At 47.2% G+C, this 18,354-nt stretch overlaps 1 protein-coding gene across 1 annotated transcript in view; it reads right to left on the bottom strand.

Moving 5' to 3' along the window:
- The window catches only part of Entpd3 (ectonucleoside triphosphate diphosphohydrolase 3), a 28,916-nt gene extending 10,818 nt beyond the window's left edge, over positions 1–18,098 (bottom strand). Inside the window, exons 1-5 of the mRNA XM_034525022.2 lie at positions 17,964–18,098; positions 17,185–17,236; positions 14,038–14,165; positions 2,983–3,100; positions 1,504–1,654 (exon numbers count right to left, since the gene is read on the bottom strand). Of these exons, the coding sequence (XP_034380913.1) occupies positions 1,504–1,654; positions 2,983–3,100; positions 14,038–14,165; positions 17,185–17,224 (437 nt within the window). The 5' untranslated portion in view covers positions 17,225–17,236; positions 17,964–18,098. The remainder of the gene's footprint in view (positions 1–1,503; positions 1,655–2,982; positions 3,101–14,037; positions 14,166–17,184; positions 17,237–17,963) is intronic.
- Positions 18,099–18,354: the final 256 nt, after the last annotated feature.

Genomic DNA, 18,354 nt, shown 5'->3' with positions numbered 1-18,354 from the left:
TCACTGTAGAATAAGGAACTGTATCGAAGGTTGCACAGCATTGGGAAGCTGAGAACCACTGCTCTAGATAACGCTCACATTGTTGGGCGGTGGTGGTGCATGACTTTAAAGCCAGAACTAGAGGCAGAGGTGGTTGGATTTCTGTGAATTCTAGTCCAGCCTGGCTTACAGAGTGAGTCCCGGGACAGCCAGGGCTACAGAGAAACCCTGTCTCTGAAAACATAGATAGATAGATAGATAGATAGATAGATAGATCCCTTTGTTAGTGAGAAAAGGGAAGCCAGGTGCCTGCTTGCTTATTTAGGGAAGGAGGAAAAAGCCCTGGTCGCTTCAGGCAATGGTAAGGACGAAGAAACACCAGGAAAGGTTTCATCCAGCAGTAGATCTCTGGGGTCTTTTGGTGATGGTGTTAAAGCGACTGGTCTAGCCTGGTCTTTTCTGTTTTCTCCTGTTGAGATCACGATCAGAGCTCCTTACCTCCAACACCCCATCATCTGTACTGGGGACAGATTTACATTTCTGTCCTTTTCTGGAATGATTTTTAAAATTCTATTTCAAAGCCAACACACTACTGCAATGAAAAAAAACCAAAAAACAAAACCCAGAAAGCCGGGGATGTATCTCGGTGGTAGAGCACTTGCCTCACATGCACAAGGCCCAGGTTCAACGCCCAGCACAGGAAAACAAAACAACAACAAAAATAACAATGAGGAGTTCAAGGTCAGCCTGGTCTGAGTTCCAGGACAGCCAGGGCCACACAGAAAAACCCTGTCTCGAAAAACCAAAAAAAAAGAAAAGAAAAAAAAATAATAACAATGAGAAAAGATGTTAAACTTGGCATGGTGGATGACCTCTATAATCTGCTGAGGCAGGAGGATGGCTGCAAGTTCAAGGACAGCCTGGCCTACATAGTGAGTTGCAGGCTAGCCCAGGCAATAGATAGAGTAAAACCCTGTTTTAACAAGACAAAGACATAAAAGATATGTTCGGTTTTTATTAAATGTTTTGTTTTGTAATGTCCCTGGGAGGAATGTCATGTCTACAGATTCAGCAGGAACAGAGTGGAGGATGAGACGTTTGTTCCATAAAAATTCTAGAAGCTTTAACTAGGGTGAGGAGCAGGCATTGTATCATCTTACAAAGGTTTCCGGAACATTCTGCAGAGGGGCAGAGCCTACGTGGAAAAGGCCTGAACTTACCACAGACTCTAGCTGACTGTTTACCCATGCCAGAAACAATAACTGTTCTCCAAGGAAGCACAGGATACCCAGTGATCAGAAGTCATGTCAGACCTTTTCTAAATTTCTTGGTAAAATCACCATGGAGAAGGAACTCAATTTTAGAAGTATGTCTTTCTTGGTGTTAAAATACTGGCTAAAAATTTCTCAGCTATCAAAGCCTAAACTTACAGTGGAGTACAGGCTTTCTTCTCTTGGTTTTGCTCCCCCAAACAGAATGATGCCCTTGGCCGTTTCGGTCACATGGGCTCCTTTGTGCCCTTACCTCAGCAAGCGCATCCCAGCTGTGGCTCCCAGGTAAATGCGGGTGGATCCGTGGAGGTGCTCTGGGACCTGTTCCTTGACCCTTAGCATGCAATCCTCAAAGGCTTTGGGGGCATCTTGGGGGTTACTCTCATAGCTGGAGATTCCAGAGCCTGAAGAGCAAGCAGTCAGAACTCACTAGCACTCCTTAGAACAAACAATAGTAAAAAGATTTTTAAATAAAAAGTCAGGGGTGGGAGATGGTTCTGTTGATAAGGTGTTCTCCATGTGGTTGCACGGCATGTGTCTATAAGCACTGATTTCCCAAACTCATATAAAAAGCTGGGTGCAGTGGTACATTCTTGTAATCCCAGCATTGGGGAGGCAGAGACGGGAAGGTCTCTGGAGTGGGTCCCTGGCTAAGCTCCAGGTCAGCAAGAGGTGAGAGAGAGAGAGAGAGAGAGAGAGAGAGAGAGAGAGAGAGAGAGAGAAGAGAGAAGAGGGAAGGAGGGGTAAGGAGAGAGAGGAAGGAGGAGGAGGAAGGGAAAGAGGAAGAGGAAGAGAAGAAAGAAGAGAAAGAAGAAAAAGAAAGGAAGGAAGGAAGAAAGAAAGAGAAAAACAAAGAAAGAAAGAATTAAAATCCAAACCAAGGTGGAGGGTAGTACTTGAGAGTGATAACCATGGTAGTCTTCCGGCTGCCTTAGGCACACCTGTGCACACTATGCACCCTCACACGCTAGTTGTCTATCAGTAGAAGGGGCTCTTGGCATCCTGGATGCCATCTGTGACAAAATGCACTCATGGGACCCTCAGCACACCATCTTTCCTTGGAAGGGTATCACCTCAGGAATCCACAAATACTCTGAGGGAGCAGAGACCACAGACTCCGGCTGAAATTACAGAGTGAAAGTTTGGCTTAGCGTCACACCCTTAAGGACACATGGCTTCTCCAGCACTAATTTGGGCTCTGTTTTCTCAGAATGGTGGCCAGCCACAAGAGCTGGTGAACCCAAGCTCATCCCAGAGGCTTAGACCCTCAAGGTTTTCTTTCACCAGCATCTCCCGGGTGGGAATCAGTCTCTGCCTCTCCATGAAGTGTAGCTCTGGCTGCTATGGGCAAGCCACCACCATACATGGCTTGGTTCCAGGCATGCCTCTGTCTGTGTGTGTGTGTGTGCGTCCATCTGTCTGTCTGTGTGTGCACATGTGTGTGTGTGTGTGTTCCTCTCCTACACCACCCTACAATCACGTACCACCTGGCTTTACCACATCATCCTGTACAAACTGAGAGTTGGAGAATTTGTACGAGAAAATATTGACTCTTTGCTTACTGCATGTCTCCTGTTCCCCACCATCACCTAGGAGACCACGGAAGGAGGAAATCTCCACCATTCACTGCCCTGACATCCCCTGAGGCAGAGGGCTGGTGTGGGAGGGAGTGGACCAAGCTGCCTCCACAGATGGTCAGCCACATGGTACTTCAGTCCCCTGTCCCACTTACCTTTCACGCTGCATCTGAAGGTTTGGCTGACGACTCCTGTGTTATTCTCCTTCTCTGCTGGCCACTGATACACGTAGACAGTGGTTCTGGAAGAGCCGGCATCCAGCACAATTCCGTACTGAAGGGAAGAGGAAAAGAGTTGGCAGCAGGCTGGGTGGGCCCTTCTGAGCATTCATCTCACCACGGAATACTCGGATGTCACTTGTATTTATTCTTGGAGCACTTCGTACATGCCTCATATATTATTTTGGTTATATCAATTCCCAATTCCCTCTCCAACTCTTTCTTACATGCCCCCACCCACCCACCACGCCAACTTCACGCTTTCTTTCTTTCTTTTTTTTTTTTTTTTAAAGATTTATTTTATGTACTACCATCGCTGTCTTCAGACACACCAGAAGAGGGCACCAGACCCCATTACAGATGGTTGTGAGCCACCATGTGGTTGCTGGGAATTGAACTCAGAACCTCTGGAAGAGCAGTCAGTGCTCTTAACCGCTAAGCCACCTCTCCAGCCCCATGCTTTCTTTTCGTAGCCCACTCCGTCCAGTATCATCCACATGTCTGCAGGTACAGGGCCTGTGGTGGCTTGTATATGCTTGGCCCAGGCAGTGGCACTATTAGAAAGTGTGGCCCTGTTGAAGTAGGTGTGGCTTTGTTGGAGTAAGTGTGTCACTGTGGGTGTGGGCTCTAAGACCCTCATCCTAGCTGTCTGGAAGTCAGCATTCTGCTAGCAGCCTTCAGATGAAGATGTAGAACTCTCAGCTCCTCCTGTACCATGCCAGCCTGGAAGCTGCCATGTTCCCACCTTGATGATAATGGACTGAACCTCTGAACCTGTAAGCCAGCCCCAATTAAATGTTGTCTTTGTAAGAGTTGCCTGGTCATGGTGTCTGTTCAAAGTAGTAAAACCCTAACTAAGGCAGGCCTTCCCAGCTTGGAGCTGTCTTGGTAGAGCCACTTGCCAGAACCTGACCTGTGCTCTCCTACAGTGACTGCTGCAGCTCAGCCAAGCTCTGCTTGTGTGGGAACCAGACCAGAGCTGCACAGAGAAGCTGCAAATACAAACAGCTATGCCAGGGTTTAATTATGGACTATTAACATTGCGAAATTGTGAACAGGGCAGAAAAGATGGCTCAGTGAGTAAAGGCACTTGCTGCCAAGCTTGATGATCCAAATTCAATCCCTGGGACCCGCATGGTGGAAGGAAAGGCTGGGGCAGAATTGCTGCACATTCCAGGTTAGCCTGGCCACACAGTGAGACTTATCTTTAAAAAGGGAGTTATGAAATACCTTAATGGGTAAAATTCTTTCTGGAAAAACCTGAGGACTTGAGTTTGATCCCTGGAACCCATGTTAAGGCAGGAGAGAACCAACTCTACAAAGCTGTCCTCTGACCTCTGCGTGTACACAGGGCATGTGCACCTCCTCATTCATATATGTATATAAATACATATATGTGTATACATATGTGTGTGTGTGTGTGTGTGTATGCATTAGACTAAGATGGAGGGCCTTTATATCACACATAGAAAAGCCAAACAATAAAATTATTGGGGTTATAAAGAGGAAGTGAGAGAGGAAAGGCAAGCCAGTGGCTCCAGTCTAACTATTGTCTTAACCTCATGACAGCCTGCTCTGTATGTGGTTTCATAGATTCACGTATGTGTCGATGTATATATTTATTTAGAGGTAGAATCCTACTATGTCTCCCAGGCTGTCCTCAAATTCTTGTCCCTCCTGCCTCAGACTCCCATGTGCTAGGATTGCAGGGGGTACCACCATGCCTAGCTACAGTTGTTGTATGTGGTTTTTTTTTTTTTTTTTTTTTTTTTTTTTTTTTTTTTTTTTTTTTTTTTTTGTAAAGATTTATTTATTCCCCCCTCCCCAACCTTTCCTTCCACCAGGCATCCCAGACAGCATGTAGACAGTTCCATTAGATGATCTGTCTCATCTTGAATGGGCATCAGCCCTTGTTCTTCTCCCTCTTCCGTAACCACACTGCATCACAACCACAGCACGTCACATTGCAAATTACCATGGACATTGAAAATAATCCCTCACTTCACATACAGTGTCACAAATAGTGAAAAACAGACATGTGGCCTTGCCCAAGTCATAGATTTTCAGAAAATCATGTATTTTCAGAAAATCAAATCTAAGGCATGACAGTCCTGAGGTTAAATGAGCCATCAAACCTTAAGAAAGTATCCTGGCTTAGGTGGAGAGGATGCTTTTAGCCCTCAAGAGACTGGAGGCCCCAGGGAGTTTAGAGATCTGGTGGGGCGGGGGTTGGGGGGTGGGGACATCCTCATGAAGACCGGAAGTGTGGAATGTGGAATAGCTGGAGGGTGAACAGGGAGGGGAATAAAATCTGGAGTTAAAATAAATAAATAAATAAGAGGTTGGGGAAAAAAAGATTTATTTATTTTTTATCTCATGTGTAAGTGTTTGCCTGCATGTTATGTATGTGTACCACATACACATTTGGTGCCCATGAGAGGGTGTCGGGGCCCCTGAAAGTAGCGTTACAGTGTGAGCTGCCATGGGGATGCTGGGAACTGAACCTGTGTCCTCTGCAAGAGCTGCCAGTGCTCTTAACCACCGAGTCATCTCTCCAGCCCCAGTTTCGTTTTTTTAAATCAGGGTGCGATTACACTGTTCATATGTACCCAGGATTTATGTGCGTTCAGTGCTCTTTCCTTAACAATTTTTCATAAAATTCTCTCTTCCAGTAACGGCTCCAACGAGCCTTTTGTGAAATTCAGATTATTTACTTAAGCACTTCTCTGGTTCTAAACCCACAGGAAAGTCCCAGTTCTCTCCTTTCCAGAGCAATTGCCTGCCCCAGCTCCTGTGTCACAGCTCCTCCATTCTATTGAACGAGAAAATCAGTAGTGTTGGCTCTTGGACAGATTCTTCATCTCAGCCCTTCAGCTTGATGAACCGATAGGGATCCTGACAAGACATCCCCTGTGGCAGACAAGGCTGGCATTGTTCAGATCAGTCCCAGGCAGAGACTCCCAGCGAGATTAAAGTGCAGGTGGAAACTGAAGCCAGGCCCTGAAGAGGCCAGGGCCTCTGGAGGAGCAGACGTTTTTTCCTCCTCCCACTGTCACTGGCCCTGCCAGACCTGGTATACACGTATACACACACACACACACACACACACACACACACACACACACACACACACACACTTGAGAAAGAATGAGAGGGGCCTGCCTTTCCCTAAGTCTGTGTTGAAACCTCACAAAGGGAGCAAGCTTTCCCAGAGTGTGAAGCCTTGGGGTAAAATCAGAAAGAAGGCAGAGCAGCCACTCTTTGTAATGTCAACTAGTACTGGGTAGTACTGGGCTTCAACAGTAGCTCGACCTCCAGCACCTGCTGATAGGTGGACAGGACCCAACTCTGCTGCTAACCCACCTCTACTGACACATGTGGTGTTTATGAGTGTGTGTACAGGTATGTGTGTCCATGATGAACACATCAGAGGCTGACACTGGTTTTCTTTCTTCATTATTCTTTATCCTTAAAAAATAAAATAAAATAAAAAGGCCTATTTTTATTTTGTGTGTTCAGGTGTTTTGCCTACATGTAAGTCTGTGTACCATGTACATGCCTGGTACCCATGGAGGCCAGAAAAGGGCAGTGATCCCTTGAGAGTGGAGTTGCAGTGGCTGTGAGCTGCCATATGCTGGGACCTGAACTGAACCCCTTGGAAGACTAGCCAGTGCTCTTCACTACTGAGCCTCTCTCCAGCTGCTCCACCTGGTTTGGGGGACAAGGTTTCTCATTGTATCCAGCACTCACCAATGCTAGGCTAGCTGGCTGTCTCCACCTCCCGGAACTGCAGACAGGTTCCATGGCATCAGCTCCTCACACTTGTGTATGCAAAGATCATTTTACCCACCAAATCAGCTCCCCAGATGCCCACTGTCACTTGCAAAGTAGAATATATTTTAACTCGTATTTGCAGATTGTTTGCTTGAATCGCTGGGCACACTGTGGATGTGGTGAAGAGGGAGAGTGAAACTCTTTTTCAACTCAGCTAGGCAGATGATGGTCACTCACGGTCACCCTCAGCCAAGGGACATACAGGAGGAACCACAAGTAACTTTAGAACTCATGGAATTCAGCCTATGGGTTACCACAGCCACATGGATGAACCTCATGTGTACAGCTCTGAGAACTATGTGTCCTGAGGTCTTTACACTGTTACAGAGTTCTGCTCTGCTTGCTACCCTCACACCCCTCTTAATCTAAGAAATAGATGAAAACTTTAAGGGGGCTTCCAGCCCCTCACTGGGCAGTGTCTCTGGCACTCACAATATTAATGCTTGATCTCTTTCAGACATTACTACTGGAGCAGATTAATGATTTAATCACCACCCTAGGAAAGTGGCAAACCCAAATGAAAAGGACCTCACCGATCCGTGGAGAACTGCAGACGCACCCCAAATCACTCACGAGAAACACAACTTGATGCAAATCGCAAGAGGTTTACTGGCTAGCCAGGGCTGTCTTTCCTTCAAGCCCGCGCAGGGGCAGCGGAATTCAGCAAAAGAACAAAAGAACCAGGTGGGGGTGGAGTTAGGGAAGAGGGAAGGCTGAGAGTGGAGTTAGGGAAGGGGGAAGGAGGGGGAACAGGTCACTAGGTCATCAATACATTTGATCTCAAATTCCTAAGATGGATGGTGTGTCACTTTATAATTGGCTATTTCGAACCAGTTTCACACTATATATCATGAGCTCCAGTTCAAGGGGGTCAGGCTTATCTCAAACTTTTAGCATCCTGGCACCAACTGTCTCAGGGCTGCTAGTTCAAAGCCCGGCCAAGCTAATCTCGGGCCCATAGCATCCTGACACCATGAATCTTAAGGTTTGTTTAGTTAGGGCCATCTGTTCAAATGGTCAGCTAATTTCCTGGGACTGAGGCAACACAGTGTTTGACTTACAGGTTTTTATGTCTTTGCTTTTAAGAGTAGGGTTCAGGGGATCAACTTATGATTTTTCTATCTTTCAAAAGCACTTGGAGATGTAGGCTGTCAACAATGACCATCATCTTTAGGAAACATTTGGAAAAACAAAATTTTTAGTGAAGCCAGGTTGAGATATTTTTACTCCTGGCTCTGATGTAGAACATCTTGGGAACAATTTGAAGTTCAGAAAGGCACACTCTTATTAGTCAAGCCAGGGACTCTTTATGGTCAAGGAACAAGAACAATGGCAGCACAGGCTGATGTGACTCTCACTGAGACTGGACTGGTGATGACTGATTTCTTATACCCATTTTTTTTGCCCTCAACTTCACAATATAATTTAATCAGAACTGCTGACGAGTAGAGATGCGTATTCTGAGGATTTCAGGTGGATATGACTGGTTTTTATATAAAAGTTTGGATTCATGATTCTTTTAAGATTCTTACAAGATTACTTTTAAAGATAAATAATAAAATAAATTACTCCTTTCTTTGTAACCATAATTTGCTGCCTGCCAGAAAGAGAAACTGGCTGAGAAAAGTACCTTGCTTCCTGACATTTTGTTAATCTATAACAAGTTGCTTCGTGTTATTTCTTATAAACAATGGAGATCACATTGTTTTTTTCATAATCATTCACTAGAAGAAAATTAAAACATAATCACACTTTAATTTCACGCTGCTTGAAAGATTCTGCTAGCTCTGGATCTATGGGAGAAAGAATAAAGGGAGGGGACTGGAACACCGTTCCTTGGACGCAGCAACTGTGTGTATGTGTTGTGTAAAGCATGTCTGGTTATATGCTGGAGCTTGCTCCGTTCACCAATTATGTGTATATGTACATATGTGTATATGTAAATGCATACGTGTATGTATATATTTGTGTATGAAGTTATTGGACTACCTTTTGCTTTACTCAGTGTGTGTGTGTGTGTGTGTGTGTGTGTGACAGAGAGTGTGTTTTCTCTCTTTCCTTCTCTTTCTCTCCAGCCCCAAGGAGATAATAGTTTTTCCGATGGCCACAGGGAGTTCCAGCCCCAGTAAATTATTCTTTGTTTCATCAGAAAAAAAGTCTGCTGAGTAACTTCTCTAGTCACTGGCTGTTATTGGCAGCAGCAGCCCCTGTAAGTATCTGGATCCACCCCCATCAGTGGCTCTAAGTACTGACTCCCAACAGTTTTTGGCACATGGGTGCCAAAGCCAGCCATTGGCAACCCTCTGTTCAAGTGTGCGGTCAAAAAGAAGTGTGGTTTGAATGTGGTTCTCAAGATACATGTAGTATGAGTCACCAGGCATAGCAGTATATGCCCTTAACCCAGCACTCAGAAGGCAGAGGCTGGCTGATCACTGTGAGTTCCAGACCAGCCCGAACTACACAAAGACACTGTCAAAAAAAAAAAAAAAAAAAAAAAAAGGAACAGACCTTCCTCTGCTTCCTTCTCCTTCTTTTCCCACGTAGCCCTGGCTGTCTTAGAATGCACTCTGTAGACCAGGCTGGCCTTGAACTCTGAGATCTGCCTGTTTCTGCCTCCTGAGTGCTGAGATTAATGGCATATACCACTGCTGCCTGACTAGAACAGTCTTTCACAAGCCTGTGGTCCAACACTTGGTCAGCCATCTTAGATTTCTTCTTAGCACTCACAGACTCCTGGGCAGATGCACACTGGGAACTAACTTTACCAGGTGCTTTAACAAGCTTTATTGCCTTTATAAGGCTGGTATAATCACCATCTTCCTTGACACATGAGAACAGCTCTGAGATTAAGCCTCATTAATGCTCAGACCTGTCTATACTCAGAGTCTCCAGGCTTTCATGGAGTCCTAGGAAACCAGTTTTTTTTTTTTTGGGGGGGGGGGGACACTGTGGGATAACAGGCCCAATATTGTGCAATATACTGCCTTTGTTTGAATAAAAGATCCCCTCAAACTGTACCCACGGAGCATGCAAAGCTGGCTGGAAAGTGGACTGGCTTGTATTAGGAAGGAATCCAGGACTTTTTACATTGGGAGGAATCAGTCATCCACTTCTTGCCGCCTCAAAATTAGCATAGCATGGGCCACAAGGTGCTGTCACCTAGGCAACTGAGCAAGGCTCCATGGGGGCTAACAGGAATGACTTTCATCCAGCCTGACTCAGTGATTGTACTTCTGGAAACATCAGTAGAGGATGGGCAAGTGAACTAAGAAGCCTGTGGTCTTCTATCAACAGGCCTGAGTAGCTCACAGAGGAAAGCCCATCCCTGAAACCTTACAGGACAAACAACTAGTGGCTATAAGGAGAAATGGCACCCACCGGGCTATTGGGAACAGGCAGAGAAGCTTCAAACATAGATGGTCATGCTGGGGGAGAGAGAGAAAACCCCCCAAGGGAAGATTTTGGAATTTGTGGTAATAGAGAAGGTGGGAGCTTGAGTGGCACACGAAAGTGATGACATCATGTTTACTCTCCAGGCTGCCGAGCAGGTCAGACCAGTAACACAAGGAACTGGGGATATTTCCGACCCCGACTGAGGTTTTCTTAATGACTCTGCTGTTAAGTTTGCATCAGGCAAGGTCAGGCAAGTCAAGGCTGGATTTAAAAGCAGGTGTCATACCCTTTCACGGTATGGGGGAGTAACAAACCCTGCAGGCGCGGGGGAAGCTGGTGCCTCTTAACCCACAGCCAGCTGCACACAAGCGAAATAGGGCTTGCGGCAATGAGAACGTAAATATTACCGAGGCTAAAAGGCTCTCAGTCATTGAACTGCGCTCGCTCCTGCAGCTCTTTATCCCGCCCCTGGCATGCCGCAGAAAACCAAAACACGGAGCTCTTAACCCTAAGCAAAGCTGCGGGCGGAACTCCCTCAGTAGGCTGTCAGTCATTTGTCCCAGCATCTACTGCCCAGAGCATCTGTGTGCTCACATTTCCTTCCGCTCAAGCAAAATGACCGTCAGAACCAGGCCAATTCCTGTGCCCTGCAACTGTGGCCAGGGCCAGCATCTATTTCCAAATGGATTGAAAATCCTTTCTTTCTGTTTCTGTCCCTCTGACAGGATGTAGCCAGAGCTGGCTTTGGCTTCTGGGTGTTGGGATTATAGGTGTATGCAATCTTGCCAGCTGTTTAGTAATGGTAATGAGACACCCCATAATAATAAAGCAAGTATAAAAACACACGAGCCAGCGACATGGTCATTTATTAACGCTAGCACGCACCACACTGTCCTTTTAGTTAGCTGGCAGCCCAGTGGCTTTGCTGGCACCAGTATCGCCACAAACGCATGCGCGATGAATATTGCGCCGTGACGTCACAATGGTATATGTCATTAGCTGACCGGAAGTTTCAGCTCCAACTACTGCAAGTAGCTACCTTGTGCCCACCTCTCAAGCCAGTGGTGAGATCCAGGCTCTAAGACCCTGACTTCTGAGGATCAGAACCACAGCATGCTCTAGAAGGGGGGCGGGGGGCAGCGTAGGCTCAGGGTAGGCCTGTCCCCTCGTCTATAGAGAGAGGCAAACTTGAAGCCCAGTTAGAGCTGGTCCTTTTGAAATGTGGGGCTCAGGTGTGCGGCTTTATTTACAGTGTTCTAAGGTGGTCTCAGTTTCCCCTCCCATCCCCCAGCTCTACAAGGCTTCCTGAATCAGTGCCTCTGCCCAACCCCCTGTCTTGCTGCTTGTGCTCTGGTGCTGGTTGGATTCATTGTCTTCTTGTCAACTTGACACAACTTCCCAGAGTCATCTGGGAAGAGGAAACCTCCGTCGAGGAACTGCCTCCATCAGACTAGCCTGTGGGCACATCTATTGAGCTTTTTCTTGGGTGTAGACTAAGGTCTGAGAGCATAGCCCACTGTGGGCGGTGCTACTCATAGGCGGCTGGTCCTGGGGTAGTAAGGACACGCTTATACAAACAAACTGAGCGAGTTATCAGGAGCAAGCCGCCTGGAGCAAGTCCTGAGGAGAAAGCCAATAAGCAGTGTTCCTCTGTGGCTTCTGCTTCAGTTCCTGCCTCCAGGGTCCCATCTTGAGCTCCTGTACTGATTTCCCTTCAGGATAGACTGGAAGCTGAAGTACCACCCCTCTCCAAGCAGCCCTTGGTCATTGTCTTTTTATTATAGCAATAGAAAGCACTGTAGGACAGCTTTCACCTGAGGCTGAGGCCCTCTCCCCCTTCCCCCTCCCCCTGGTCTCCATTTAGAACTCAGGGTCAGGAGAAGCTGGAGGAGGGAAGAGAGCCTGGCTGTGAGAAGCTACGGCTGATTTTAGTTCTGGTCTTGCAACAGGGGTCACCAGTGGTGGCTCTGCCATCTCTGCAGTTGACATAAGGGTTAAAAGAGACAAATCCCAGTGTGTGTGTGGGGTGGGGGGCGGTGCTCACTGAACTGCAGAGCATATGTAGTGTGAAGACAGGGTAGGATCTTAGCTGCAGTCTAGATTATTCATAGTTTGGAGAAAAAGGCAGAGCCTGAACCACAGAAAAACAGCTTCTCTTCCCTCAGCTGATGCCTTGGACAGAACGGCTCATCACTGGACTATGGCTTAGGTTAAATATTTTTCCTTTACATTCTTCATAAGAACTGAGTTGTTTTTTTTTTTTAAAAAAAAAAAACATTTTATTTTTTATTGCACATGCATGTGTGGTATAGGTGCCTGTGAGTGCAGATAACCTTGCAGGCCAAAAGATGATATCAAATCTTCTGGAGCTGAAGTTATAGGAGGTTGTAGGTGGCCCGACATGGGCTCTGAGGACTGAACTCAGGTCCTCTGCACAAGCAGGAAGCCCTCTTTCCCACTGAGATATCTGTCTAGCCACTGAGATTCTTAAGTAAAATATTCCACACTTTTAATCTCAGTACTATCGAGGCAGAGGCAGGTAGATCTCTGGGGATTTAAAACCAGACTGGTCTAAATAGTGCATTCCGGGACAGCCGGAGGTGTGTAATGAGACCATAACTCAAAAACAAACAAACAAAACATCAGAATGAAAAGGTCTTATGTCAGTCCTTCAGAATACCAGACAAAGTCACGGAACCCCAGGTAATGTTACTTCCTTGTTTTCTGAAAATGTCTGCTCCACACACAACCTTTGAGCAGTTGCTGGTGACAGGAAGATGAAGAGAAGACGTGAGGTCAAGGGAGAGTCACATAACTTAGAGAAGTGACTGGGTTCCTGCTGGAGCCTCCTCTAGCTAACAAGACTTCCTGCACGGTTTATGAGCCTCAGGCCCAGTGACAACAGAGCAGAGGCTCTGAGTACCTGCCGGAGCCGAAAATACCACTGTTTAGAGTATTATGTGAAATGTCTGCTAACTGATTTCCAAATTGACTGACGGGCTCAGTGACCATCACTTTCTTTCAAGGCCTAACCCCTGCTCTACCATCCATGTCAGAGTAAAGGCCAGCAGGCAAGCAACAAGGCTACTTGAGGCTGAAGTCAGAGAGGTCTCTGGACCTACATGCTAAGTCCTCAGTGATTTTTTTTTTTGCAGGGGGATTGGAGAGGTCACTCACATGCCCTAGACCTAAGAGAAGACCTTAGACCACAAATATGGCTCAAGAAGATTTCTCAACACTTTTTTTTTTTTTTTTTTTTTTTTTTTTTTTTTTTTTTTTTTTGAGACAGGGTTTCTCTGTGTAGCCCTGGCTGTCCTGGAACCCACTCTGTAGACCAGGCTGGCCTCGAACTCAGAAATCTGCCTGCCTCTGCCTCCCAAGTGCTGGGATTAAAGGCGTGCGCCACCACTGCCCGGATCTCAACACTCTTAAAACCAGGAATCGGTCTCTCGCTGTTCACTCTGTCAGACTACACAGTTTCCAGGAACTTATAAACTGGTCTGAGTGGGAAGTGAACAAGATCTACAGTTCTTGGGTACAGATTCTATTTTGTATCCTATAGCCAGAAGTAAAACAAAGCCACACAGTCCCTGGACAACGTACCACTGCTTGATCTGCACCCTAAACATCACAAACACAGTAGCCCAGACCTCCTCCTTGGGTCTCACACTGCTCTCTCCAGTGGAGGCCGGGAGAGTTCCTCCCCTAAGTTGTGGTTTTAGAATGGCTGATGCTGCGGACAGACGGACAGGCATTCTGGCTTACCTTCAGCCCTGGAGGGAGAACCTGTGGGTGGTGGATCTGGATGAGTGTGAGTGTCACAAGTACCACAATGCTCACAAGCAGGACCACCAAGGTGACGATGGCTGGAGTCCTTGAGAGGGCCCTGAAGCCTGCAGTGAGGAGCCAAGCACAGCGACATCTTAAAGTCGATCTCTGACCTCCACACACAGGCCACGCATGCGCAAGTGCATGCGCGCGCAGACACACACACACCACGCAAGTAAATTATGTGAATGCAAAATGGAATTTTAAGTGCAGATTGAAAATCTGGGTTTTCTACTAAAGCATGATACAATTCTTTGCTTAATTTCAGTGAAAGAAGTTAGAACCGTGGATCTTAGCGAGTGGTTTCTATGAAGCCGGAAAGCAAGTAGTCAACGCAATCGGGAAGAGGGAGGACCTGAGGGTCTGGGAAGGGGTTCCCGGGGAGGGGAAGGTGGGCATTTTCTGCAGTGATTGGTGTGTTCTACATATTAACAGGATTATGGGGGTGTCAGTGCCCGCCCGCATTTGTCAAAACTCCACAAGTCCTTCAAAATCCTTTGGGGACAAACTTGAGAAGCAAAGCAAAGCAGCTTCTTCGGTACAACTCACCTTTTGGATTTTGTAATTCTTGATAATTGCATACATGCCGGGCCTGTTGGCACCTGGACCTTGGTAGGCAGAGGCAGGTGGATCTCTGAGTTCAAGACTAGCCTGGTCTACAGAGTGAGTTCCGGGTCAGCTAGGGCTCCATAGTGAGGCCCTGTCTCAAATAAATGAACGGATTCCATACACAATCTTAAAACATAAGTCTCAGCTTTCAGAAGGTGAGACTACCCAATTTGGGAGTATAACTTAAGGTCCACCAATTTTCTATCAATTACATGTAGTTTTACAAACATAAAAGCTAGTTAATTAAAGTTGGCTGGGCTGGATACTACTCGCCTACGATTATAGCACTCCAAGAGTAGAGGGCTCAGAGGCAGAGGGATCTGAGGTTCAAGTCCAGCCTCAGCCACAGAGAAAAATCCAAAGTCAGCCTGGGCTACATAAGAACCTGCGTATGAAAACAAGCAAACAAACAAAAACCATATCTAAATAATACTCTTTGTAGAACCTCTAAGGCATGAATACAAAAAAGTACCCAGTGGTTGAAATGTGATATCATAATTGAAGATAAGAAAATATCAATATTTCTCTTTAAGTTGGCTGTTTAAGTGCAAATTATTTAAAATAAACACTCAACTCGTCAGTTGTCTTCAAGCATTCAGTCCCTCTGGCGGCCCTGCAGATGCAGGATGAGGACCTTCAGCTCATTCCCACAACCCCAATCCTTCCACAGCCAGGGATGCACTCAGCCCTATTCCAGAACATTCCCTCTTAGGACCCTGAAGCCTACGATCTACTTCCTCTTTATTTCTATGTTTTTTTTTTTTTTTCCTGGAAGAAAACAAAGGCTGCATGCACCACCATAATCAAATTAGACACAACCCCATATCCAATTGCATCGCTTTGCTCAGTGCCTGTAAAGCGGTCAGAGGAGGGTGGGGTGGCCTGCTCAGAAGAGCCAATTCCTTCTGCTTATTAATGGGTTCAAATGACAGACACTTCCTGATATCAAAGGTGGGTACTTAACACCTTCTCCTCCCTTGTGTGTGTGTGTGTGGGGGAGAGTATGAACAGGTATGACATCCATGAAAGATGATTTGTCAATATTTAGCAAAACCCTAAGCTTACCTTAACCTGACCCCAAACTGCACTTCTGGAAACCCACCCCACTTAACCCATGAGTGTGAGGTGACTCACCTCACAAGCAGCCATATAGATCTGGAGGAGAGCCTAGCCCTGTGGCATTGACCCTCAGAGCATCAGAGGGGCCTTGGATCACTTCTCTGTGCTTCTAAATAAAAATTCCCCAGCAGCCAGGAACCAGTGACTATGCAAAGAGGAGCTCACACCTATTTCAAACCACATTGGTGTCAATCACAGAGGTTTAAGGCATTCTCCCCAGCCGCCGCTAAACAAGACCCAATGGTGTCAATCTGCTAAATTTAATCTACCTTTGAAAAGAATGTAACTGATTAGCTTGGATGTGGAACATTACCCTGTCTGTTAAAATTCCAATGTATTTGGGGGGGAAATGTGCAATGCAATACAAACCATCTTCTTTATAGTACAGCCGCTCTTTCCAAAAATATAAGTATAAATTGGTCTTTATGTCCTCAAGTCAGACCCTTTTGGAAGCCAAGAATCAGCAGTTTAGGGCATAGCTAAGGAACGTCTTCAAGGGCAGGGGTGTGTGGAATGTAAGCAGTCTCTTGACCACAGCCAGGGGCTGGCCTCCAGGATCCTCCAGCTTCAGCACTTTCCAAGTCAAAAGCAGTGATTACCTTCAGCAAACACTTACCCAGCAAAAAAGCTTATTACAAAGTGAACAGACCAGGCAAGGTCTCATTCACGAAGAAATGCAGCCTAGAGCTGTGGAGTAGGGAGGGCTGGGCAAACAGTGTTAATTGCCTGTGCCTACGGGAGCCTAGAGAGGAGGCGAGGGCTAGCTTCGAGGATGCCCCTTCTCTCCCACCTCCGCAGAAAGAGCTGAGGGAAAAAGTACTGGGGAGCCGGGAAGCCAGGCAGCAGGCAACCAAGCTAGGCAGGTTTGAAAGTGTGTGGGAAGCGAGGGGGCTGGGGGGAAGGGAGGGAGGGAAGAGGGAGAGGGGAGAGGGAGGGGGAGAGAGGAGAGACAGAGGAGACAGAGACAGATGGCAGAGGTGGTCCTGTGCAGCCTACCATAGTACTCAGGGTGATCCAACTCTGTAAGGAATCATCCCCACGTCAACAATACATAACACAAACCTTACGCATAGCTAGGTAAGGAAACCACAAGAACCAAAATAATGGATCATACAAACAGGAAAAACCATTTAAGCCAAACATTCGTGTTAGCCCTTGTTTCCTGTGGCTTTGTGGAAACCCATTACTTTTATCTGAAGAATGCAAAGGGTGAAACCCAGGTGAGCCACGCACTCTCCGAACAAAGATAAACAGCCATTCACAGGAGACACGGATGGAGAGCTGTGAACCAAAGCTGGGATTCTCCACGGATCAGACAAAACCAGGTTAGCCTAGCATCCAGTGAGCGACACTTACCTGCCTGTTCACATGGCTGGCGGGTCACCACAGTAAACATCTTCTCTCCGGGCTGTAGGGGTGAGAATACAGAATGAGCGTGTGGCTAAACTTGAATGTATTAATATTGAACACAACGTCATCTAAATCGAAGCCGCTTTAGAAACAGTGTAGTCAAACCAGAACTTCAAAGACCGATGGAAGCTGGAACTCCAGCCCCAGCGTCCCTTCCCCAAATGTAAAGCTGGAAGAGTTGATTGGTTAAAACTTTAACTAGAGAGCAATTTTGAAAATAAAACCACAAAAGCGTGAGTGAACGCATGTGTGTTCTTTTTCTTCTTCTTTTTTTTTCCTCCTGTGGGTCGCCCCACCTGTGAACAGCACGGGGGTAGAGCGAACCCCCCCTCTTAGGAATATTCACAAGGCTCAGGCTGGGCTGTACTTCAAAGCACACCAACAAAGCCAGTTCGCACTGGTGTGTGCTGGTGGCTGCCAGCATGCAGACACCCTTAAAGACACCCTGGGTGTCTCCAGCTCCGGGAGCCGAACACTGGCAGACAGCTGTCAGGCCTTTGGGATCAGGGTGGGGACTCGGGAGTTGGCCCGTCCCCTGCATCTGCAGGTCTTGGGATGCTTCATGACGCGGTGTCCTGTCCCTGCCAGATGACAGTGCCCAGCTCCGCGGGTTTCGGCTCCTGCCTGGGGCCCTCTGCGGGAAGCTGTGCCGAGTCCTTCCCTCCGCGCTCCCAGCCTCCCGCAGCCTGCTCCATCCCACCTCTGCGCGCGGATCCAGACCTTACCTGCGCGCTGCGCTCGCTGCGGGTTGCTGAAAAGCGGAGGCGCCTCCGGGGTGCGGGAGGCGCGGGAGTCCGGAAGGCGGAGCGAGGCGGCGTGGGTGGCGCAGCCTGCTGGGGACCGCCTCCGCAAGCGCCCAGGCCAAGACCTCTTCACCTTCCCAGGCTCCTCCCTTCCACTTCACCCTAGCCTGTCCTGCAAGATGATGGGGGGTGGGAGGTGGGGAAATCATTGCCACGTGGGGGGTAGCCAATCCTTTCTGGCCCAGCATTAGTTACTTCCCTTGTTGCCATGACAAACTACCTGACAAAAGGGACCTGAAGAAGAAAAGGTGACTCACGGTTATAGGTACTGTCCATGATGGCAGAGAACGTACGCTGGCAGGAGCTTAGACTG

Source organism: Arvicanthis niloticus, chromosome 21, assembly GCF_011762505.2.
Source record: "Arvicanthis niloticus isolate mArvNil1 chromosome 21, mArvNil1.pat.X, whole genome shotgun sequence".
NCBI lineage: Eukaryota > Metazoa > Chordata > Mammalia > Rodentia > Muridae > Arvicanthis > Arvicanthis niloticus.
The sequence above is the reverse complement of the archived record's forward strand: the minus strand, read 5'-3'. Positions and strand labels throughout refer to the sequence as shown.